Below are 24,994 nucleotides of genomic sequence, written 5' to 3'. Positions count from 1 at the left end.
AAAGTCTTCAACGGTGACTGTATTTGAAATTAAACTTTTTAAAATAAAATTATTTTTAACATCCTGTTAGAGACACCATAATTGTTCCACTTGCCTCCTGACTTGGACCTCAGTTGTACTTTATCCCTCTCCGTGTCACCACAGCCACCCTGCATGCCGAGATTCACCCTACACGTCATCTGAGTACCCACTGTGAGAATAACGGCACCATCCTTGATTGAGCAATTGCTGTGTGCCAGGCCGGGCTGGATCTAGTCTCACATACTTTATTTCAGTTCCATTCTCACAACTACCTGTAGGAAAGGCAACATCCCTATTTTACAGACAAGAAAACTGAGGCCCACAGTGATGAAGTAACTTGTCCGAGGTCCCACAGCCAGTTGGTGGCAGAGCCCAGATTTGAGCCTAGTTCTGCTGACTCCCAAGTAGGTGATCTGATGGCCATTCTTGGTACCCACACAGCAGACACCAACCTGCACACATTGCAGACCAATTAATACTGCCTGTCTCCGTTTATACTGGCTGTCTCATCTCAAAAATGGGGACTAATAAGATCCTACCCCTCTCAGATTAAATGGGTTAATAATTTAGAAGTACATAGAAAAGTGCATGACCCATGTAAACACTATTTAAGTGGTTTATTTGACATATTTGTTGAATAAATTGATCAATATTTAATTCGCATCACAGCCCTGAAAGAGAGGGATTATAATCCCACCTTGCAGATGAAGGCACTGAGGCTGAGAGGTGAACTAACTAAATGTATGTGCACTAGTTGGGCAGACTCCCAACCCACATGGGTCCCACGGCAAAGTCCCCACTCAATGACATCCAACAGCCCTGCTTGTAAGAACAGTGGGTGGTTGAAAAGATGCCATTCCTTTTTGGATCCTTGGGAAACCACCCCAAATGCATGTGGTTTGAATGTTTCTCTTCCAATCCCCCAGGCCGAGTTTCATGTCCCCACCCCAGGGATGGGGAGGATTATCCCCATGAAAACCATGTTGCTTCCTACCTTGACTGACTCGGGGCTTGTGACGATGACCGAGGTCTTATGGAAGACATTGACCCGCACAACGGGCCCGTACTTCTTAGCCCTGGAAACCAAAGTCACCCAAAGGAGGTTGTCAACTACTGGAAACATGAATACCACCAGCCCCGGCCCAGCAGGAGAAACAGGGCATCCCGTCCCAGGAGGGGGCTCACCAAGGGCCTGGGGCTCACTCACTGCTGAGTCATGTCCCCCACTGGGCCTCAGTTTCCACATTCATGAAATGGGGCTTCTACACTCTTCCTTTGCCCCAAAAGTTGTGCTGGATATCAAGCAATACCATGTCTTTGAAAATGCTTTGAAAAGTGTAAAGCACCACCCCAAACAATGACTCTTATCTAGTCACACCTCCCACTCGGTTTATAGATGAGGAAACTGAGGCTCAGAGATGGCTGGTCTAAGGTCACGGGGTTGGCGAATGGCAGAGCTTGCCTTTTGAACCAGCCTGGTCTGCCTCTCCACTCAGGGAAGGAATTGCTGAGGGTGGGAGTAATCTGGATGAGGGAAGAGGGAGTGTATGTGCTAGACTGGGGGAGCAGAGGGAAGCTGACCCGGGAGGGACCTAGACTGGAATAAGGGCAACAAGGGACAAGTTAAGGACCCACCAATCCAAAAACACATCTTGGAGCACGCGGCCACAAACCTCATCCTTTTTCCAAAAGTAGGGGAGGTGTCCTAGAAGGAAACTAGAAGAAATGGGAAACATTAAGATAGCCAGAAGTCACCATTAAAGTGTGTTTCCTTCCCCACAAGACCCTGTGAAGTCGGCGTTATTAGACCCACTTCCCAGATGGGAGGACTGAGGCACGGGGAGTTATGGCACTGGCTCAGGGTCACCAGACAGGATGCAAACCTGGGTCTGACTGGCTCCAGAGGCCTCCTAGGAGAGGAGATGGAGAGGAAGAAAACCATCTCCCTGGTACGGAGGTCAGGAGGTGGCACTCAATTATATTGTGTGGAATTACCTGGAGACATTCATTGAACACTCCATATGCAGGGTGCCATGCTAAGTCTCACCCTATCTGACCTCACACCACTTGGAGGTATAAGTCCATTATTAACCCATTTTACAGGTAGGGCAGCCGAGGCTGGGCAGGTGAGGTCACATGCCCACAGTTGTGCAGCTGGTACCAAGGTGCTAGTACCAAGGTACCCCACAGTCCTCACTAGGAGATGGTAGGGTCAAGCTAAGTCTGCAGTGTGATCACCAGATTGTAAACAAGCTTTTCGGTGTTGCCTTGAGGCACGTTCCAAGGTATTCATGGCTTCCTGTGTTCTCTCTGAGTCTATTCCAGTCAAGCTCACTTACTATTGCTTACAGAATGGGTAACAACAAAACTGCAATTGGGGTTTTCTGGGTCAGTGAACACATTCTCCTGGGGGGAGACAGAATAGATAAACAAATAAATAAATATGAAGTTAGAAAGTGATGGGAGAAAAATCAGAGAGGGGGAGGTAAGGAGAGCTGGGGATAGGCATAAGGGTGGCCATTTTATACAAGCAGGTCAGGGAACGTCCTTCTATGAAGGTGTCATGTGAGATGTAAAAAGAGAGGGACTTGGCTGCGAAGGAAACTAGGGGAAGAGCATTTCAGGAAAAGGAACGGCCGGTGCAAAGATTCTGAGGAGGGAATATGCTTGATAAGTTCAAGGAAGGCAGTGTGGCTGGAGCAGAGTGCTGGGGGGAGCGGAGCATGGTACCGGGGTCGGGCAGAACGCGGACGGCCCACTTTGGCTTTGACCTTGGTGACGGGGGGCCACTGGAGGGTTTTGAGCAGAGCAGAGACGGGATCTGACTTGGGTTTTAAATGGATAGTTCTTGCCGCTGCAGTGCTGAAAGAGGGGTGAGGGGGGCACAGGGGTGGAAGCAGAGGCACCAGGGAAGGGGCTGTGAGAGGTGATGAGGGCTCAGACCAGTGGGGGTGAGAAGTCAGATTCTGAATGTACGCTGAAGGGGGAGCCAAGGGGACTTGCTGGCCATTCAGATGTGTCGAGTGTCCAGGATGACCCTGGGCCACTGGGACAGTGGGTGGAGCTGCCATTTACTCAGGTGAGCAGGACTGAGAAGGGGCTTGTTGAGAGCAGTGGATGGTATCGTCCACCCCCTGCCCATGGCCATGCAGGTGGGCAGGCTGCCGAAAGCCAGCCCTGAGACTGCTGGCTCCCTGGTCGCTGCCTGCAGAAGGCGCGGCCTGGAAGCTCCAGCTCAACACACCTAGAGCAGCCCTCCCTACACCAGTGACCCCAACCCCTCCACCTCGGAGGGGCAGCTCTGCAACATGTGCTTCCCCCAGGTCCCAGAGTTCCTCAGGGGGCTATACTCACTTGTCCCCAGAAGGAACTTGCTTTTCTGGCTTTCTGGTCCTCTTTCTCCAGGCAATCCCCAAGCCCTATTGAGGTCGTCCCCCCTAAACTACTTACACTTCAATTCTTATCTCAACATTGGCTTCTGGGGACCAACCTGAGGCAAGCGGGTTCAGTGGGGAGCTTGGCTGTGGACCTGCCCGCTTGGTGGTGCCTGTCTCACATGGAAAGGAAGCAGGTAGACACTTGAGGCTGGAGGTGGGGGAGGCTCCGGGCTAGAGAGGTACATGCAACAGTCCTCGGCAGGCACATGGCCTCTACAACCCAGCCGATGGATTCCGCCGCAAGGAGGGGAGTGTAGACAGAAAAGAGGCCCAAGGACAGGCAGCAAGGAGACAACGAGTCACGGAGACCGAGCAGGAGACTTGCGGAGGCTGGAGGGAGGGGAGTGGGTGCTGTGGAGAGAGGCTTCAAGGAGGAAGGAGGGATCAGTCTGCCCCAGGCTGCTGAGGGGCCAGGCAAGATGGGGACCCAGTGCGGCCTCCATGGCAGCTCCAGGGAGGACCTTGGCCAAAGCAGGTTAGTCGAAGAGGTGGGGGCCAAAGCCCAACGGGGTGGTGGGTTCAAGAGAGAACAGGAGGGAGGAACAGGGCCTCAAAGACCGGCAGGCTTCTCAGGGGTTTGCTGTGGGGGTACAGAGATGGGGCGGCCGTTACATGGAATGAGGGGGAAGACAAGGGTTGGTGTGGGGGATTTTTAAGCATATTATATAAAAATGGGAATGATGCAGAGGAGAAGCAAAAGTGATGGTGCAGGAGAGAGGGGGCACTGATGGGGCAGGGCCACTGAGCAGTGGGGGGTGGGGGGCTGCTGTCCTTGGCCAGGAGCCTGCGTCCCAGTGGGAAGGCTACGTGGGCCTGCTGGGGGGAAGGGGGCAGCTGTGGGGGCCGAGCCCTGAAAGGAAGTTCTCCCTGACTGTTCCATTTGCTCCCAGGGAAGTAGGAGGCAAGAATAAAGTCTGCCAGTGCGGATGGAGAGGCGGACGGGGAGGTGCCGGGATTGAAGAGAAGGCGGCATGTGCAAGAGTGGGCGGGCAGACGCCTGGGGAAGGAAGTGCAGGGTGGCTACTGAGGCCCACTGGAGGTGAGCGGCCTTCAACTTCTACCACTCCACCTGCAGAAGGATGGACCACGGGCATCACACACGACTGAATAATCTCGTATCCATGGTCACTCCCCAAAGCTGCACCTTTTCAGGACATGTTCTCAGTTTTCAGTCACCTGAGTGAGAACAGAATCTGTAACCTCCTCACCCTCCCAGGCCCGCCTGAGAGCCTCTGCCCTAACCGCTGGATCCACTACCCCCTGGGGAGGAAGGTGACGCCTCAAGAAGGCCAAGGGCGTGGAGTGGTGTGGGGTCCCCACTGCCAGGCAAGACAGGGAACTAAAACCCGTTCCTTCTGGTTCCTGCAGGGGGCGCGGGAGAGGCAAAGGCAGGGCAGGAAGACGGGGGTTAGAAATCAGCGGGTAAGGGATGATCAAATGAGGGGATGTAGCGCACTGGGAGAGGGGGGAGGTCAGTCAGAAGCCCACCTGGCGAGGCCCCAGAACATGCAGTTCTCTGCAACGCGCACAGTGGGGAGCCCAGTTTTCCTGGAGGCAGAGAAAGCTGTGTCCAGTAACTGGAGCACAGGTCATCTGGAGAGCCCACTCTGAGACCACCCAGAGGGGTGAAGGGAGCCCACTGGATGGCAAAGGGGTGGGCCACCCACAGGGTGAAGGTGAGGGGTCATGATTGTGCCTCGTGCCACAGGAATGGGGTGGTGAGTGCTCAGCTGGACACCCAAAGTCCATTGGGAGCACCACCCAACAGAACTAGCAGTGGGTCTCCGCCATCACCAGGAACCACCCAGTAACCTGTTGAACACTCCCTACCCCCAACACCTGGGCAAGTAGGAATGAGAGGAGAGAACCAGCACTGCCCAGGTGCTCCTACTCCAAAAGAAGTAAAGACGGGGAGAGAGACTTTTCATTGTCAAGTTTACATTCACCCCACACTACCAGGAGAGTAGGGGCTGATGAGGACGTTTAGAGCAGTGACAGAGAAATAAAGAAGCTACAAGTGTTTGTGTGGGATCTGAAGGTGGGGTCTGAGGTTTCAGCTGTTACATGGATGATTGCAGTAGGATATTGTTTGTAATCAGAACACAGAGGGGGGCACTCAGGGAGGGCATCCTGGAGGAGAGGGCATTCTGGTTACTCCTGCAGAATAAGCAGGATGAAGGGTCAGGTGGGGGAGCACAGCAGCTGCCTCTTTGCAGGGCAGAGGGGTCCTTGCCTGCAAGCTGGGTAAATGGCACTCCTGGAAACTCAATACACTGATATTTTGTCCACCATGGTATTGCCAATCATGGTCTGGGGATCCAGGCTTTGAATGCCAAAGCATCTGATTTGTGCTAGATGTTCCAGATTTTTCACTTAGTGCAGTTTTATATTTGACCACCAACCAATTTTTAATCCAAAATCTGCCTGTGTACCTTTCAGTTCACCTCCTTAGAACTAAGAGCCCCACCATAATTATATTCTGCCTCCTCCCACTCCTCTGACGACCCACATACACCTGTAGGTCACATGTAGATTCTGTGGTGTAAGATTTGGGAGGGAATTCAGGCCTAAAAAAGGAAAGAAATAAGGACACATGCTACTCAATGGATGACCCTTGAAAACATAATGCGAAGAAGCCAGACACAAAAGGCCACATGTATGGTTCCATTTCTATGAAATATCTAGAACAGGCAAATCTATAGAGACAGAAAGTAAATTAGTGGTTGCTTATGGCTGGGGGTTGAGGAGAGATGAGGAGTGACCACTAATAGGTATGGGGTTTCCTTTGAGGGTGACGAAAATGTTCTGGAACTAGAGGTGATGGTTGTACAACTCCGTCACTACATTAAAAAGCACTGAGTCATATACTTCAAAAGGGTAAAGTTGATTTATTGCCCTTCCAAAGGGCACATAAATTTTATTTTTTAAATGTAAGTTTAAAAAATAATGTGAGGAGGGGCAGAGAGGGGCTTGCCTTAAGTTCTTCCTTCTCAAGACACAGAGACTGTACCGGATCTGTAGTGCTTGAAGCACTTGTGTTTACGAGAAGGCCAAATCATGATGAGACCTATCAGAACAAGCCCAAAAGTCATTCAATTCCAAGTGATGGCTGCCTTGAAAACTGGAAAGGGTGACAGTGTACCTAACAACTTGCAGATTTCCACCAACCACCTTGAATCACTGTCTATTGATTGTCTACTCTACACGGACCAGGCATTGCTATGCTAGATGTTGGGGACATGGCAGAGAACAGACAGACACAGGCCTATGAGGGAGACAGACATTTAACAAGAGGTTGCACAAATAAATTACTCAATTGCCATTAGGGTCACTAAGAGTTCATAAAATGAACAAACATAATATATTTGGGCATGGGAGCAGGTGGGACCTCCTTGAGGAGTTAGCATTTAAGCCAAGGCTGCAAGGCTGGGGGAAGAACCATCTAGGTGGAGAGAAAGACACAGCTGCTAATTAAGGGAAAAGGGGTCAGGAAGACCTCAGAATGGGAGACGGCACCTGGGAGGACAGAGAGCCGGTAGGGAGAAACAGCTGCCTCCCTGTGTCACCAGCCACAGAGATCTTTCCCGGACCCACCGAACAGGAATTCAGGCATCTAATACCAGGGCACCTGGCTTGTGCTGGAGGTGGGTACCTTCCCGATGTTCAGGTCCTGAGGCTTTAAAAAGTGTGTCTAATACCATTCTTTATTCATTCATTCAACAAATATTTATTGAGCTTCTGCAATGTGCCAGGCGCTGGGAATACACGAGCAACACAGCATCCTGCCCACCCAGGGCTCACATTCTAAAGGCGAAGACAGTCAACAGGTGAACAGACAGTCAACAGGTGAACAGAAGGTAACTTCAGGGGGAATGGCCCTATAAGGAGTTTGGGGCTAGGTGGGCTTTACACAGGGTAGATGGGGAACAGCAAGACCCCAGAGGAGGAAATCAGCTGGGGGAGGAAGGTGCAGACCGACTGGAGGCAGCAGTGAGTAAGCAAAGGGGGCAGAGGCAGGTTCTGACAGCTCAGCAGGGGCCTGGCTGGCAGTGGGATTGGACTTAATTTGGAATTAGATTTAGTTCTAAGGTGATGGGAAGTCTTTGGAACAGAGAAATGACACATTTGATTTAAGCTTCAGAAAGGTAAGCTTCAGGTGGGGTGAGGTAGGTTGTGGGGGATGGGGGCCAAGAATGGAATGGAAGTACCGAGAAAACAAAAAGGATATGCCAGGACAGAGATACAAAAGAGAATGTGACCAAAGTACAGCGTTCCAATCCAGGTTGAGTAACCCCGTCCACGTCCCCAAAGTTAAGAGCACCCACTTTAGAGCCATGCTGACCTGGGTTTAAATCTAGGCTTACCAACGGTGTGACCTTGGGCAGGTGACTTTGCCTCTGCGAGCCTCAGTCTCCTCGTCTGAACGATGTGGTAACAATAGCGCCTACCTAACAGGGTTGTCGCTGCCATCACGTTTGTGGGGCCCAGCAGAGCGCGGTGGGCGCAGAGCAGCTGCGGTCGCTGTGAGTAATTTGTTACTAAGAATAGTTAGCGCCCCTCTCCCGGCCGCGGTCTCCAAGCGGCCGCGCGCAAAGGCGAGGCTGGACCCCTGGCCCCGATTCTGGTTTGGACGCAGTCCCCCGACCCCCCATTCGAGCGCCCCATCCAGGCCCCCACCCCCACCTCCCGCTCACCTGGGCCGCGGAGGCCCGGGGATGTGCTCGTAGCGGCTGCGAGCGCGGTGCACGAAGGTGCAGCAGAGACCGAAGGCGACCAGGACGGCGCTGCCGAGCAGCAGCAGCAGCCCGGGGCTCATGGCTCCGAGACAGTCCAGGCCGGGGTCAGGGCCGGGCACCAAGGGGGCGGGAGGCCGCTAGCAGACTCAGCTGTCAGCGCCGCGCGCCGCCTCGGCCCCAGGCCCGGCGCGACCCAGTACCGCCCCCGCCACTCGGCTCCGCCCCCGCCACTCGGCTCCGCCCCCGCCAGCTCCGACCCCTCCCAGAGCGCTCTGTCCCCGCCAACCACGTCTCCGCCTCCGGCTCCAGCTCTCGGGGCCCGCCCCGCTCTGCCCTGCTCCTCCTGAAACTCCGCCCCAATATTAACTATGCCCTAGCCTAGACCCCGCCCAGATCATGTGGTCTCCGCCAATCACAACTCCGCTTCTGGCTCAGACCCCCTAGGCCCCGCCCTCTCCCCCGCCTCCCCAGGCTCCGCCCTCAAGCTCCACCCCAACAGAAGCTCCGCCCAGAACGCGTTGTCCCTAGCAACCCTGATTCCTCGGCGCTTGCTAACCTGGCGGCGGCGCTAACTTCTGCGGGCTGGTTCCGCCCTCTTCCGCGCCTTCAAATAATGGCGTTTCTCCGCGCGAGGTCCTAGGCCCCTCCCTTTCTCCCTAAAACCTTCCTGGAAACCCCATCCCAGTCTCCAAATTTCTGTATTACATCGACTGTTCCCAAACCTCTTCCTGGAACCCCCAAAGTTGGTTTCCCCTGTTTGGCCTGTCCACGCCTAGTGCCCTCTGTCTCCCAGCGTGGGGCAGGTGACCAACACCCTGGGGACACAGGGAGGCCTGAGTCTGAGACTGAAGAGCGCACCTCTGAGCCCGAGGCTGCTCTCCCGGAGTTTCAAGCACTCCTAGAATCTCCCACATTCAGGGAAGCCTCATCGGAGGTGTCGACCCGGGTCCAAAGTTGCTGGAGTGGGTGAAAATCTTGGCACGCAAGGTCACCCTCAAGAGAAAAGAAGAAATGTGACTCGCGTGCCTGAAGGGTCTGCTTAAACTAATAACTAAGACTGCCTTCCCTCTGTAACCTGCTTCTCATTACCCGTTCTAGTATGACAGAAGGGGTCAGCTCTGGGCGTTTTAGTTCCCAGTTCTACACTCAGGGCCCCCCGGAGTGAAAGCAGTGGGTGGAATGGGCCAGGTGTGCCCAACCCTAGTCCAGATAAAGATTCTCCGGGCTGGGGAGAAGGCACCCAAAGGTAGATGCCGCTGGGTTTCTGAGAAGAGAACATGTCCCTACCTCACTCATGGATCAGTCCAGCAGTGGTTGGGCGACTGGAAAACTGAGAAGGCCTATGTACCCGCTTTCCCAGGGACAGCCAGGGACAGTCCCCATCAGGAACAGGACTGTGGGGAGTATGCGGGCTGCGGGGTGATGCAGAAGGCCAAGCTTTAAGAGCTGGGTCCAGCACCGAGGAGACAGGATTTCTGCACCGGGGCCACCGCAGCCTAAGCGTCCTTCCCGGCGTGGGGACCTGGACACGCCCCCAGTAGGGCTATGAGACAGTGGCTTGCGACCGCGCCCCCGTGTGGCGGCGAGAAGCAGCCGCAGGCGCACATAGGAGACCTTCGGTTGGCCCTGCTGAGGGGAGAGGGAGGTGGGGAGGTCAGACAGCTCCTCCTGGGCTGTGGGAAAGCTCCAGGGCTTGGAGGCGATTTGAAGAAAGGACCCCGAACAATTGTTCTTTGAGGGCAAGGAGGGCACGGCAAGGTCCTGAACTGCTCTGGCCACAGTCTGTGCCCCACATGAGGAGGGCATGGAGCAGCCCCGGGGTATAATTGTGAACCTGAGCCTGTCCAAGCAGAGCTAATGAGAGGAGTGGGCGTTGGATAATACTCTCTGGTGCACCAGTCAACACCTGTGATCTCTGGCTCAATGTGACCGTGGCTCAACCTGGCTCAACCAGGAACCCCTGTCCCTGACGCACGAGTCAGCTGAGTCCCCTCCACATGGCGACCTCATCTGATCCTGCCAGCTCTCCTGTGATTAAATGGTGAATAAATAATGAGACCGGAGCACACTAAGGCTCGGGTCCGAGGCCCTTTGTCCAGGGCGGGCAACACTGCGAGCCTCCAGCAGACGGCGCCACTGGGAAGCACCTGGCCGGCCACCTGGCTCTTCCTTTGGAAGGTCTAGGCTCTAGACAAAACAATGGGGTAGCCACTGGCCACATGCGGCTATCAAGTGCTTGAAGCGCGACTAGTCCAAATTGAGATGTGCTGTGTGTGTAAAATACACAACAGACCATATCGACTTAATACAAAAAGAAAGTAAAAAGAAAAAAATCTCATTGATATTTTTATATTGGTTACCAGTTAAAGTGATAATTTTTGAACATGTTGAGTTAATTAAAATGAATATCACTTGTTTCTTTTCACTGCTTTAACAGGGCTACTAGGAAATTCGAAATTACCTATGTGGCTCATTTACATTTCTGTTAGACAGCACTAGTGTATAGACAATGGTTCTCCAAGTGTGGCCCCTAGGCCATCAGCGTCACCTGATGTCACGATGCAAATTCTCGGCCCCACCAAAACTGAGTAAAAAAACTCTGATAGGACCTGACAACTTGTGTTTTAACCAGCTCTGCGGGTGATTCTGCTCAAGTTTGAGAACCACCGGTAAAGATGGTTCCATACAGGAAGTGGTTTCCCGGCGGGAATCATGGAGGGAGATACAGGCAGAAGAGATGGCTCTGAAGTGGCTGCCCTCATTTGAATGTCCTGGCAGGGGACAGGTACAGTAGCCTAGGGAAGGAGAAAGATAAGGCTCTGTGGAGGGGGCTTTGGTTCAAAGCTGCCTCACCCTCTGAACATGGAACCCAAGACTAGTTACATTGTCACCTTGGGGATCTGCCCCTGCATCTGGAAAAGAGTGATGGTGATGTCAGGGGTGCCTTATGGCATCATTGTGAGGACTCAATGAGCCAGCACACCTGAGACGCCTGGCACATAGTAAGTGCTCGATAAATGCTAGGTCTTAGAAGGACTGAGAGAACAGAAGAAGACGTCCTCTACATGGTTGTGTGAAGAGGCTCATCTTCCTCCCATTTTGAGGATTTGTCCCAGGTCATTCTCATCTGGTCCCTCCACATGGCGTACCCCGCCCCACCCTGTCTTGTGCAGTTGGCAGCTGCCCGTGTGGACACCACCAGCCTGGTATTGAGCATTCTTTCTAGGAAGCAACCTGGAATGGGCTGGACATGTTTGCAAATGTTACCTCAGTTTTCTTCCAATAGTCCTGCTGATTACCTCTGTTTTCCAGTGAGGCTCAGAGGGGCTAAGTGACCTCCCCAAGGTCACACAGCCAAGGCTGGAACCCTGGTCTAACCTCAAAGTCAAATATTTGCAAGGTATAAATACAGGGATGCCTGGAGGTTGCCAACCAGCTTGCTCGCCGTCGGTCACTGACACAGCTGCAAGGCTGCCAAGGATGGGGGCCTTTCCTATAGTCAGAGGAGAAAGGTGGCTACCCAGGGCCCTGGTCCAGCTGGGGCTTGCCAGAGGGGTGCAGGTGAACAAGGAACAAGTGAGGGCCAGTCAGGGACCTAGGGTGTTGTCAGCCCTGAGGCTGATGCCATTGACGCAGTCCTGGGCACGGGGCCACACCTGGGATATGCCTGCAGCTCTGGGCTGCGAGGGCTCCAGGGCAAAGCAGTGTGACGCTGGGCAGAGGCAGCCCCTCTCTGGGTCAGGTTCTCAGAGCTCACTCTAGCTGCTGTTTGGAGGCTGGATTAGAGGCAGTGAGGGCAGAGGACTGGGAAGAGCAGGGGGAGACTTGGCCCAGACCATCGCCCACCCTCAGGGATGCTGAAGGACTCTAAGGCAGGGTCGAAGTCCCCAAGGACAGAGTCACTTGTGAATGCTGCTTTCGTGGCTGCCCACAGGCGATGGAATGAAAGGAGCACTGGACAGGGAGTCTGCACCCAGCTCTGCCCCTCCCTGGACTTGTGTCCCCATCTGCACAATGACAGGGCCTGATGATGGAGACCACTGAATTCAATGGTCTGGAGGTAGCACAGTGTGATAGCCCACAGCTGGGGCTCCAGCCCAACCACCTGGTTTCAAATATTGGCTGTGTGACATTTAGCAAGTAACTAAGCCTCCCCTCAGCTTCCACATCTGTAGAATGGGGAGACTATAGCATCTACCTCATAGAGTCACTAGGAGGATTTCATGAGTGAATACCAGGTAACACCGACCTCTAGCAGGTGTACATGCTCAGCAAATGTCAGTGACCTCCCCTGGTTATCACTAGGAGCAGTGAGTCTTGTCCGCTTCCTTCTCAGGAGTCAGGCCACAGCCCGAGCCTTGCTTGGAGCCTGACGGATGACAAGTAGGGGACTGGTGGGCTGAGGACAGCACTGTCCAGAGGAGTGGTGAAGCTTCTGAACTTCCCCAGTTGCCTCAACAAACAGCTCAAGGCCCCGGCTGAGGGCTGGGCCACTCCACTCCACCACTCGGGGAAAGGTGCTCAGGGCCCCAGATGGTAGCCCCATGCCCCACATCACTTCTGCCCCGCCTCCCAGTCCCTACCTTATATCGTCACGGCCTCCAGGCCTTCAAATGGGGAGGGGAGCTCAGAAACACGGGGAGGGGCATGGAGAAGCCCGGGAAGAGGAGGCAGAGGCTGCTGTGTAACCCATCCCCCAACTCTGGGCCAGAGGGACTGACAGCTCTGGTCGCCACACTGGGTAGGGCCATGGTGCTGCCCTGCTCTGAGGGCCGTGAGGGCCACCCCACCTTCCCTGGGCTCTAGTCTCAGCTTAGGTGGCCACAGGCCTGGACCAAAGCCTCCCAGGCCCATGTCCCCATCTGCACAGTGCAGAATTTGGCCTGGATGGTCACTGAGGGCCGTCCCAGCTTCCTAACATTCTCAGAATTTTCCTCTTTCCTGGGAAGTTGCCCAGTCAACCCCTGGGCAATGAGAGGCCGCAGAGCCACACACTGGGCAGAAGGGGCTCACAGGGGTCTCGTCTCCATCAGCTGCTCCCCAGCCAGGCTGGCAGCACACAGTGGGCAACCCACTGGGCCAAGCTACACCCTGAGCTAGGGAGGGCAGTGGTTAGGGTGCCAGCAGGCGCTCAGGCTAGGCTGCTCATGTTCAAATTGGGTTTCTCCCCAACCTGACTGGGTGCCCTCAACTAAGGAGTTTAACCTCTATGCACCTTGGTCCCCATCTGTAAAAGGGGAGACGAGGGCTGTTCTGAGGAATGAGTTCACACATGCTGACCGGTCTGACCACAGGGCCCAGGACAGGCCACATCCATGGCAGTGCTAATTGTGTTTTCCACGAGGGGCACAACAGTGCCAGATAGGCCACAAGGCCCAGGGCCCTTGACAGCCTGCTCAGGGCAGAAGTAGGAGGAGTCCGAGAGAGTGACCCTCTAGCGTGCCCGACTCCACACCCAGCTTCAGTGAGCAGAGCTTCACAGAGCCATTTCCTCCACTGTCACACGGCCCCGCGTGCCAGCTCCACTCTCAACAACTGGGCTGGGCTGCCCCACCCGGAACGCTTCCAGCCCCCAACACGGGCCATATCCTCTCCTCTCTGCCCAGTGACCATCTGCTTAATGCCCCCTGTGTCCCCCACCCCTGTCAGAAGCTGAGCCCAGCTGTACTTGACGCCCGTGCACAGGCCTGGCACAAGCCAGGGCCAAGGCCCTCAGTGGGCCAAGGAACTGTGAGCAGGACGGGGGCTGCAGACCCATCCCCCCCACCCTGCCCACCTCCTCAGCTCCCAGGCAGGCATGGGTCAGAGAGAAGAGACAGAAGGGAAGGGGTTGTAAACAGTCACGGTGTTGGCCCAGCCCTGGGTGACGGAGTATCAGTAGTCTCACTGGACCACAGCCCGGTTGGCCCCCGGGTTGGGGCTGGAGGAATGGAAGGAGGGGTTCACTGGGATTTCAATGAGCAGGAGTGGATTTTGAGATGACACTGGTGGGCCCAGTGGCCCTGACACCTTCTTGAAAGTAGAGAAGTCCTAAGCCCCCCACTCACCAGGAGCTAGGGTGCTGGGAGTGGCCACTGGGAAGCTCTGCCCAGCCAGTGCTGGGTGGCTTTTCTCCTGGGAAGAAGGGGAAGTCAGACCTTAGGGTTGGGTGGCCCCGCACCCTCCCCAGAGCACCCACATGGGCTCAGCATGATGAAAAGGTTCAAGATGAGCAGGAGGCTTCTCCCAGAGGTCATCCAGTGCCCTCCAGCCAGCGCCTCCCAACCCAGGCACTCACTGGGACAAACATGGCCCATTATTACCCTGGACCCATCGGTCTGATGGCTTCTCTTTGTCCCGCTGGATGCCTTTCTGTTCTCTTCAGCACCTCTGACTGCTGGGCCACCGGTCCATGCTCTTTGGGCCACATTCCTCAAGTCACACATTCCTCAGCTGATCTAGGGCCTTCCACTACAGTTGTGAGCAGAGCAAGCCTGGGTCCCCTCCCTCAGTCTACCAGCGATGCCTCTGTTAATGCAGGCAGGGGCCACGTCTGTCCTTGAAGAGTGGCTGCCCTCAGTGCTCAGGGTTCCATGCCAGGCTGTGTTCCTGCTGCTGCTCAGAGGTAAGAAAAGAATGCCTCCTGCCAGGAACACACATCCACAGGGCCCCGAGACCCCAACACATACGGGGGCTTCCAGGCCGAGGACACGTGGGCAGGCACACACAGAGAACACCATTCACTGCGCAGGCCTCATGCGCATCCACAGGACAGCATTGCAGATGGGCCACCTCCACTCTAGACTCCTGTGCACGCACCAGGCATGCACAGGGCAGAGGGCCCTGCCGGGCTCCGGTCCGACAGAGGACAGCCAGGGCAGGCAGACTACACTCGCCTACAGATCGGGGTCCTCGCGGCTGCACACGACGCCCGCATCCTCCTGATGGCCGCAGTTGTGCGTGCCCAGGCCGGCATGTGTGCACTCCAGCAGGGTTTGCTCACTGCCCGTGCAGCGCACATCGTCCAGCAAGATGGGCAGAGCACGGCCCTCACCGAACTCGGCGCGCCTGGTGGCTCGCACGGCGTATGCAAAGCCCAGCTGGCGGCACACCACAGCCGCGGCCTTGATGTCCCAGCGGTCGTCACACACAGTGCCCCAGCGTCCACCCGCGAACACCTCCACGCGCCCACGGCCTGGACTCAGGCCTGCAGGCCGCACCAGGCGTATGGCGCCATTTGAGGGCGCGGGGTCTGCAGTGCCTGGTCGCCCCCTCCGCCGCCCACTGCCCTTCCGGCCCCCAGGCCGCCGGGTGGGCCTTGCTGGCTGCAGGGTGGGCGCGGGCCGTGCGGCTGTGGGGCGGCTGCGTCGGGGCGCCTTGGTGGTAGCACGCGCTGTGGGCCGCGGGGTGCTTTCGGCCCTCCGGATGAACTCTGCACAGAGGAAGAGCCTGCGATCAGGGGACCTTAGCCACCCTAACCCACCCCAGCTCACCACCCCAGAATGCAGACCCTGGGGAAAGATGTCCTCATTCTGCCCTTCACTCAGAGCCTGAGGATGGTGTGCCTCTTGGGGCACGAATGGTGGCTTCCCGGGTCACCCTGGTCCCACAGGACGTGAACCTGGAGTTGGGTGCAAGGTGCTTCTTCAGTCATTCTGCAAACACTCACTGGCAGCTGCTTTATGCGGTCTGCTGCTGGGTCACCCCACCCTCCTGGGAGTCCTAGTCTTAGGAGAGTGGGGGAGGAGGAGGGCCGGCAGACCCTCACGCTCTCAACTCTGGAGCTCAGTGGAAGGGAAGGTGTGTCTGGAAGGGCTTCTCAGAGCCAAGTGACCCTTTCTGGTTCTAATCTTTGGCTTAGGGGTGGGCAAGCTGAGACCCACTGATGGGGAAAACTGCAGAGGGGCCATGGCAGATGGACAGAATGGGAACCAGACTGCCCGGGCCCGCCTGACCAGAGTGAAGCCTCCCCTCCAGGCCTCCAGGTTGCCTTGCTTCTCCCACTGCACCTCTTGCTGCTCCCTATGCCTAGACTGCCCCCCTCCCCCCACCTCATGGTGAACCCTTCCTTTTCCTTCCAGGACCAATCCTCAGCCTCTGCTCTAGGACCACCACCACCCACCCCATCCTGCACTACTCTGGGTCCCTGTGGCACCCAGCACACAGTTCTGTCACTGGGCCTGGGACACTAAATGACTTTTCTGTGTGTCCCATCAGGATACGTCTTTGTCTGACTTCTGTGGCTCCAGCACCCTGCCCTGAGCGGGTCACCAACAAAAGTACCAGAAACTGCTGAATGAGTGAATGGAAAACTGGCCAAGGCCTAAGGCCAACTGAGGCTAGAATTAAGTTCCCCCAAACAGTGAGCTCATCTCTTCCCTCAACTTTCCTCTTCCCAGGGCATCCCTTCCTCAAGGCCGGGCACCCCCATCCACCCATGTGCCCAGCCTCCCCTCTTTTTGCAATCCCTATACATGGTCCGCCATCTGGTGACCTGTTAGCACACTTGGCCCACTAATGTATTCCTTTGGCCCACAAGGTGGTTTTTAAAATTTTGAGCTAGTTGCCAAGATTTTCAAATGGGGTGATTTGTATGTGACAACTCTAGAAGGCAAGGACCACATCCGTCTCACTCAGCATTATATCCCCAGAATGAAGCACATTATGTGTTAAATGAACTAATGAATTAATTAATGGATGGGTTTCCTGCTTCTCTTAAGAACTGGAAAGTCTGGCAACACTGGGTCTCGGTCCCCACCTAGCTTGGGCGCAGTAGAACAGCCCCACTACTTGCGACAAACCCTTTTCAGTTGTCCCCAGTCCCAGGGGGATTGGCACACACACACAAACACACACACACACACACACACATACCCCTTCCCACCAACCTTGTCCAAATGGAACATCTTATGGCAGGCCTGGCCCAAATGCCCCCCGCTCTACAGGCCCTTGCAACTAGAATAACTCTTTCCAATGTTCTTTGCTCACGCAGATACACCCTCTTTCTCTGTCCCTCTCAAGAGCTCCAATGTACCTTTCCTGGTACCAGCTATTTCTCCCTTTGTCCCCCTCTGAGACCTGCATCCCCTTGGGGCCACGTACCCATGGCCTGGAGCTAGCATGCACCACACCAGTGGAGGGGGTTTAAGGAGTTCCACCCACTTTAACTGAGTGTCTAATGTGTGCTCTGCGTGGTGCTGGGCACAGGGGCTGAGGAAGGGCGTCCAGGTCCAGCAGTGAGGACCCACATCTGATGGAGGGGCAGCTGGGTGTGGGCTGTGGGAGCTCCCCTCCCCCACAGTGTCCTCGTTGGTGGGCACTTACTTTCTTTGGGCACAAAGTGGATGAGGCGGCTCCTCACCTTCACCTGGGCAGGCTGGATCTGACACTTGCCTGGGGGTGCCCGTCTGCCAACACACAGGAGGTCATGAGTCCCACTCTGGGAGCTGGCCCTGAGCATGACCCTCTGACATCACATTCCCGCTATACCCAGGCAGGAGGGAAGGGCAGTGTGCTCTCAGGCCTGGGAAGGTGTGAACAGTGACAATGGCGGCCATTTATGAAGCACCTACTGTGTGGCGAGCAGCACCCCTGTGCGCTCCATGCCCAAGGCTCTGTAAGAGCCCAACCCTAGGGCAGGAATCCCTTATAATGGTCTGCCAAGAGCCCACTCAGCTTCTGCATGAGGGCCGGTGGCTCACCTGAGCATGACCTGTCTGCAGAACATAATCAAATGTCATAGTTCTTCTCCTCCCATAGCCTGTAACTAACTGCAGCCCGATTCCTGCATGCTACCCTGGCCCCCAGCCCCAACAGCCTTAGAGGAGGGTCTCTCTCTGCCCCTCTCGTTCCTTGATTTCTGCTAATGAAGAATCAGAGATCCCTCTGCCTGGAGGAATCAGGGAAAGATTAAGTCCATTTAAAGAATAAAGGGGGTAAGAGAGAGAGAGAGAGAGCGAGCCCTGGGCTGGCAGTAGAGCCAGGGATCTGGGGGCCTTGGAGAGTGGGAGAGAAAAGAATCAGAGAAGGGTTGCCAGGGCTATGAATTGGGCTCCTCCGACATCTCTGAGGGGCACCAGTAAGGGATGGAATCCCATTTTAATTAGTTTTTGGCTGTCGATATGTAAGTCTTTTAAATGGGACCGACCCTATTCTGGGACTGACCCACGTGGGTGCAAGACTTCAATAGGTTCCACCAGCACAAGGGGGAAACCCTAGGGGTAAAGCAACCATGTGACACAAGGTGGCTTCCAGACAGAAGGGACTTGGGCTTTTCCCCCAGAAGCTGAAGAAACACAACCAGGCAACACACTTCTCAAAGCCATAGAAAGGGTGGGTTTTCTGGTTGCTCTGAACTCCAGATAATATCCACATGCTTCGCACAGACCCAGCAGAGTTTTGCTCCTCAAGGAAATTATGTAAAAATATCTTCATTATGCAAAAGGGTAGCAGATACATCAAAAAATGCCACAGCAGTTATATTTGGGTGGTCACGGGTGACCCCACCCCCTCCACTCCTGGTTTCTCCGTTTGTCCTGTCATGGGACCTCTGTGCAATACGTCATGCGGCAAAGAAACACATTTATTCCAAAAGAGAAAAATGAAAGAGAGGAGAAGGATCAGAGAGGGAGGAGTCTAGCCTTTTCCTGGCTTCTCCCATCCACAAGACCTGGAGCAGAAAGAAACTTCCCTCTGTTGCATGGGGATAATAATGGGTCAACAGCATGCTGCCCAAACTAGGACGAGGTCAAACACAGCGTCTGGCACAACTTAGATGCTCCATAAATGTGACATTTCCTTAGAGAAGCACTCTTTTTAAAAAAAAAAAAAAAGTATAAATAACCTAAATGCCTGAAGAATGGTTAAGACAATTATGGCACAGTGAGTCAACAGAAAAGTACGCAGCCATTAAAAACGATCCTTTTGCGGGTGATGTTGCAACATGGAGCTGTTTATACAAAGTAGGGAAAAACGAACGAAGAAAAATGCAGTTTGCATGTGCTCCACCATGATGACGTAAATCCTGGGCTATGCAGGTAAAGATGGGTGAGTCCTCAGGGAAACGAAAAGGGGGCATGAAAAGAGGACATATGTTTTTCTTGATAAATAGTTCTGTCAATAATTAATAGATTGGTGCTTTAAAAAAAAAAAGTGTGGTGAGCAAGGAATGTCTGAGAAGCTGTCACAGACCAGAGGAAGCTCAGGAGACATGATGATTAAATGCAATGTGGGATTCTGGATGGGATCCTGGAACGGAAAAAGGACACTGGGGAAAAGCTAGAGAAATCTTTTTCAAAAAGTGCAGTTATTTCCATGTTTTAAAAAAGTGTGGAGTCTAATTAACAGTACTGTTCATTAGTAGTAACAAAGATACCATGATAAGGTAAGACTTCAATAATAGAGGATGTTGGGTGAGGGGAATAAGGGAAACTCTATATTATCTTTGCGACTTATCTGGAAACCTAAAACTATTCTAAAATTTTTAAAAGAATTAATTTTGTTGAATGTGATGATGGGGTCTGCGCTTATTGGCCCCCACCAGTATCTTCGACTCCCTCGTATCATGAGTAGGGTTGAACTTTGAGGCTGGCAGACCCAGTTTTGAATCCTGGATCTGCCCCTCCTCACCAGCAGTATGGACTTGGCTAGTCACATCCTGATTCTGGGCCCCAGTTTTCTCGTCTGAAAAATGGGGATATGAATAATACCCACCTTAGGGAGTAGTAAAAAGGGGAAATGAGGCAATGGAGATGAGGGCTCCTGGCAGACAGTAGGGACTCAGGCAATGCGGTGGGCCAGGACTCACCTGGAGGGATCAATCATTTTGTAGACAACCCCACGGGCCGCTGTGGCACTCGGCACGCCTGTCGACATGAAGTAGAGCTCCCCTTGGATAAGAAACAGGGCAAGGAGTGAGAATGCTGCCTGGATACGGTCCCAGCCAGCCCCATGCCCCCCACCTCAGGCTCTGAGACAGACCCTAACCTCAGAAGGCCAGCCATGAGGGAACATGTTCCAGCTCAGGCTCTGACCTCTGCTCTCGTCCCTCCTGGTGCCCCAGCCCCACCCCTGGTCCCTGCCAGGGTTTCACGCCCAGCACACCTCTGGAGATAAGCAGGGTCATCAGCCCAGCTCTCCCACCAACTGCTTACTGGGTGGTGCAGGCACATGTGGCTCTGAGCCTCACCTTCCTCCTCCCAAAACAGACGCCTCCTAGGACTGCTATTAGGATTAAGAGAGCACACAGTGAGTGCTCAGTCAGTGGTGGCTATTACCGCTGTTGTCACTGTCACCCAGGATCTGGGTCCTGCCAAGTCCTTGAGGCCAGAGTCTCTCTCCACGGACCAGCAGGCAGAATACAAGAGCGGGAAGTCTCTCATGTGAATGCTAGTCCCTGCACTCAGCCCCACCAAGTGAGTGCCAGCAGCTGTGGGACAGCCCCACGCTAAGCCTCAGTTTCCCCACCTCTCAGGATGCAGTGAAAATGCAATGAGTGAGTTACAAACCCCTGGCACCATGAGTGCTATCAGGGAACAAGAGTTGTCTGTTCTCTGCTCATCCCATTCTGCCCCTGACTCTTGCTGCCGGAGGTGCCTGTGTCCAGGAAATAGGCTTCATTATTCCCATCTTACAGATGAGAAAACACAGGTTCAGAGAGGTCAAGTGACTTATCCAAAGTCACATAGCTGGTGAGTGGTTAAGCCAGACCGGGAATTCAGGAACATCTTTGCCCCTAAGTCCACACCAATTCAGGATACATGGTTGGTGGGAGGCTTAGACACAGGCCACGTGTGACTCAATGTGATAGTTCAGTCACGCGAATACCTTCAGTCCTTATAAGGGGACAGTGGAGAGCTCTTCCAAGGTTGGGGGTGGGAGTGGTTTCCCCAAAGAGAGATGGAGACAGCAAGGTGAGAGCTCTGCTTGGGGGGGTGAGGAGTGGGAAGTAGGGGAGGTAATAGGCCCACATGGTGATTATACAACCTGTGGGACGGAGTGGGGTACCCTGGCAAGCTGATTCCTGCTGGAGAGTACAAAGGCACAGCCATGAATTTGCTGTGTAGCCTTGGGGCCATCACTTCCCTCTCTGGGTCACTTCCCGTCTCCCCCCTGGCTGTGCAGCCCTCCCACCTACACTCCAGCTCCTGGAGCAACTCGGGGCTCCCTGTACACTCAGCTCCTTCAGCCTGGAATGCCTTTCTCCATCATCTTCCTTTGGCTGACCAAAGCTTAGAGACCTGCTCTGGATACAGAACTTCCTTCTTCATGTCTGGGCATGAACAGTCAACCTCAGTTTCCCCATTTGTAAAGTGACAGGGTTGGACCGGGCACACTCCAAGGCTCCTTCTTCCATGCTTTGGCAGGGAGCCCCCATTGGCACTGCCACGCCCTGCTCAGAGCCACGCTGCCCTTTTGGTCTCTGCAATGTGGACCGTCCCTGGAGGACAGCCGGCCAGCAGAGGTCCTTGTTTTACAATTTGCAAGTGTCAGAAGAACAACTAGAGAGGTGGAGGCTGGAGCCTGACGCTGGGAGAGATTTGTTTGCATTGGACCCCAGAGCTCTGTGCCTTCCAGGGGCCGCCTGCTCAAGCTTGCCAACGGGCTGTTCCTGAGCTGTCTGTCTCATTGGGGCCTCTGCCTGGCGGTCCATCACTCAGTGTCACTCAGAGGGCTGAGGAAGGGCCCCTGGGAAATGCACCTTCCAGGTCCTGCCTCTATGTGTGTGTGTGGGGGGGGGGTGCAGATGGGGAGGGTGGACAGAGAGCACTCCTCCTTCCAAAACACGTTAACCCCCTATTGACCAAAATAAAGGACTTCCCAGGGCCCAGTGGGCTTGGGATGGCAGTGGGGGCTGGGGCTGCCCTTTTGAAAATTTAGATTCTGATGGGTACTGGTTCAACAAAGGTTTCCCAGACTCAGGCCTGGGGGCCCTGGGCACCAGGCCCTGCAGGGGACACGCCTCAAAAGGCCCCTGGCTGGGCGTTGCCCGGCAACTGGGCCAAGCATCCACTAGGCCCCCTTGGGAACCCCTAGGCTTTTGTCTGAGGACAATCCAGGGCCAAGGACAAAGGCAACAGGCTGGAGCGGCATCCAGCCCCAGTGGCCCCTCTTCCTCTCCCTTCCCCCACTATTCCTTGCATTGAAAACGCAAGTGCTTGAATGGGGGACCCACGAACAGGCAAGAAGGCGGTGTCTACCCATACTCTGAAGACAATGTAGCTTCATTTTATAGGCCCCAATACACTTGCATCAGGAAACCAGGGCAGTGGAAGTCTCAGGAGGCACTCTTCCCCTAACTGGCTGCATCGCCATCATTACAGAGCCTTTCCTGGTCTGCTAACTGCCTTGGACTCTTACCCAGGTGATCACACTATCCGCAGCAAGCCTCTCAGGGTGGGGCTTCCAGGTGAGGAAACTGAAGCTCAGACTGCTGAGGACAGATGCCCAGCAAAGTCTTGAGCCCACTGAACACATCACTCTCCAGCCTGAAGTTGATTTCAGGCCTGAGACCCCATTCCTCAAATCCCAGGCCAGAAGGACCCATGGGGTGGGGGCCCAGCCCAGATGGAGAGACCCCAGGAGTGCTCACCGGCCTCGTCCTCTGCGAAGGAGATGATGTGCGGATAGTAGTTGTTGATGAGGCCTGGGAACTCGCAGGTCTGGCCACGGCCCATGCAGATCTCGCTGTACCGCCACTGGCCTGTCCCCTGTTTCTCTCTGAGGGACATCAGACGCCTGCAAAGGAAGAGGAGCTGTGGGGTCATGCCTGGCATGGTGCCCAGGGGAACCCCACCTGCAATCCATCCATCCACTCATCTGTTATCCAGGCAACGAGGACCATATGTAATTGTAGGGTCCAGTGCAAAATGAGCAGGCAGAGCCCCTTGTTCAAAGAACACTAAGCAGTTCAGGACATTGAAGGCAGAGCATTAAGCCCAGTGTGGGCCCTTCTGAACGTGGGGCCCTCTGCCAGTGCACAGGCCACACATCCATGAAGCTGGCCTTGCATGCAGTCTTTACTGAGCACCTACTATGTACCAAGAAGCTTGGGGGCAGGGCACGCGAGACCAAAGACCAGCTTGGTTCCTGCCCTCTCAGCTCAGACCCACCTACTGACCAGCAGGCGGCAGTCAGGAGCTAACTTGGGTTTCAGAACCCTCGAAGGCTGGTGCCCAGGAGTGTACGTGCACTTTGGAGTTGCCTCAGCTTCTGAGCACAACGTGGAGCCTGGGCCTCTTCGGAATATGCAGATCTGGCCCCTTGCTCCCTTTTTCACCTATCAGTTACCCACTGATACTTCTAGCTCCTGCTCAACTGTCTGTTCCCTCCTCTGGAAAGCCCTCCTGACTGCCCCCATGTTGGGCTTCTCCAGCCTGGGCACAGGCTCTCTGGGGTTGGACTAGAGAGCACCGAGATTTGTCTCCCTGACTCAGATACAAGGTATTCTTCAACTCTGGCCCTGGCACATGACCCAGCAGACAAGCTTGGGAAAGGTTGGCAAAACTAATTGAATCTCTGTAGTCAGGTGACTTGGGCACTCCTGGGGGAGGGAGGAAGGGGGATAAGTGAATCAGGGTAAAAACAGAGGCTTCATCTAGACCCATTTACCAGATGACATAGCTGAGTCCTAGAGGCAGATACCTAGGGAAGGGCGGAGCTGGGAGGAAGATCTAGCACCCAGAGGCCCAGATCAGGACTCTCTCTCTCCTCTAGCTGCAGACATCCTGGCCACACACACCCCCAGGTCAGCAGCCTGCAAGAGGTGAGAATGCCCCTGCCTGCCTCAAGCTCCCTTAATTCCTTATTTTCCCTCCTGAGGAACAGCTGCGCTCATGTGGAGAGTCTAGGGTGGCAATAAGCAAGAACCACCCGATACTATCTGCATACTAGATTCTAAGTGCTGTGTGAATTAACTGACTCAGTCCTCAGACAGCCCTAGCACGCAGATGCTATTATCATCTCCATTTTGCAGATGAGCAAACTAATGCACAGAGAAGTGAGTAACTGGGTCAAGGTCACATGGCTAATAAGTGGGCCAGAATTGGGACCCAAGTGATCTCAGCTGCACTTTTAAGCATCATGCCAGGTATATATCTCCCCTGTGCCTCTCTGGTCCTCAGTTTTCTCCCCTGTACAATGGGAGAATGAGGTGGTCATGAGGTCCCATAAGCTCCCCTGGGGAAGGAGTCTGACCCACAGCAGGTTTGCAGGGTATGCTCTTTTCTCCTCCAAAACCTGTGTAGGGTGTGACACCCCCACCCACACCTTCTAGGGTCTTGGTAGGTGGAGGTGGCACTGCCATAGAGTGTGGGAATTGGGCAGCAAGGCTCCAGGGGCCCCCATGGTCAGCCCTGGGTTGGAGCCCCAGCTCCCCTCTCCCCAGCAGGGTGGTTCTCTAGCCTCTCTCTCCTGGACCAACGCTCCCTGGGGCCCTAGCCAGCTGGTACAATGACTGCTCCTACCTACTCTGGGGCGACCCTAAGCCTGTCTAGGAAGTTGTTTGTGTTCCCCGGACCTTGCTCCTTTGCCCTCCCAGCCCTCTGGAACTGCTGTCAGGCCACTTACCCGCTCATGAAATCTCCGAAAATATAGAGGCCATTCAGGTTGGGGTACTCGCAGCCGCGGTACACATAGCCCCCAGTGACTGACTTGCCCAGTTTGTGCGGGTAGGCAAATATCGGGAGTACATCATCTGCAGTGTGGGGAGAAGGTGTGGTGAGTCGGGGGAATCCCCTCCCCCACAACAAAACTTCGTGGGTGGTCCTGAGTCTTGCTGGGCAAGGGTATATGAGGTCACTAGGAAGGTTCGAGATGGGGCTC

General features: G+C 54.7%; 2 protein-coding genes across 11 annotated transcripts in view; both read right to left on the bottom strand.

The window, feature by feature from the left end:
- The window catches only part of CYP46A1 (cytochrome P450 family 46 subfamily A member 1), a 28,275-nt gene extending 19,874 nt beyond the window's left edge, over nucleotides 1-8,401 (bottom strand). Inside the window, exons 1-3 of one of the 2 annotated variants that reach the window (XM_081047359.1) lie at nucleotides 8,153-8,388; nucleotides 1,657-1,737; nucleotides 1,016-1,097 (exon numbers count right to left, since the gene is read on the bottom strand). In XM_081047359.1, coding sequence (XP_080903485.1) covers nucleotides 1,016-1,097; nucleotides 1,657-1,737; nucleotides 8,153-8,274 — 285 coding nt within the window. In that variant the 5' untranslated portion in view covers nucleotides 8,275-8,388. Of the gene's footprint in view, nucleotides 1-1,015; nucleotides 1,098-1,656; nucleotides 1,738-8,152 lie in introns of both variants that reach the window. The other variant, XM_081047360.1, reaches the window with a different exon arrangement.
- Nucleotides 8,402-8,844: 443 nt separating this feature from the next.
- Nucleotides 8,845-24,994, bottom strand: part of HHIPL1 (HHIP like 1) — a 35,632-nt gene continuing 19,482 nt past the window's right edge. For 7 of the 9 annotated variants that reach the window (XM_081047355.1, XM_081047349.1, XM_081047351.1 and 4 more), the window contains 5 exons: nucleotides 24,740-24,866; nucleotides 22,764-22,909; nucleotides 19,980-20,061; nucleotides 17,498-17,580; nucleotides 8,845-15,605 (listed from right to left, as the gene is read on the bottom strand). In XM_081047355.1, the coding sequence (XP_080903481.1) occupies nucleotides 15,070-15,605; nucleotides 17,498-17,580; nucleotides 19,980-20,061; nucleotides 22,764-22,909; nucleotides 24,740-24,866 (974 nt within the window). In that variant the 3' untranslated portion in view covers nucleotides 8,845-15,069. Of the gene's footprint in view, nucleotides 15,606-17,497; nucleotides 17,581-18,668; nucleotides 19,421-19,979; nucleotides 20,062-22,763; nucleotides 22,910-24,739; nucleotides 24,867-24,994 lie in introns of those variants that run through there. The other 2 variants (XM_081047356.1, XM_081047357.1) reach the window with 2 other exon arrangements.

Source organism: Rhinolophus hipposideros (assembly GCF_964194185.1).
Source record: "Rhinolophus hipposideros genome assembly, chromosome: 5".
In the NCBI taxonomy this organism is placed as follows: Eukaryota; Metazoa; Chordata; class Mammalia; order Chiroptera; family Rhinolophidae; genus Rhinolophus; species Rhinolophus hipposideros.
This window is presented reverse-complemented; position numbering and strand designations above follow the sequence as displayed.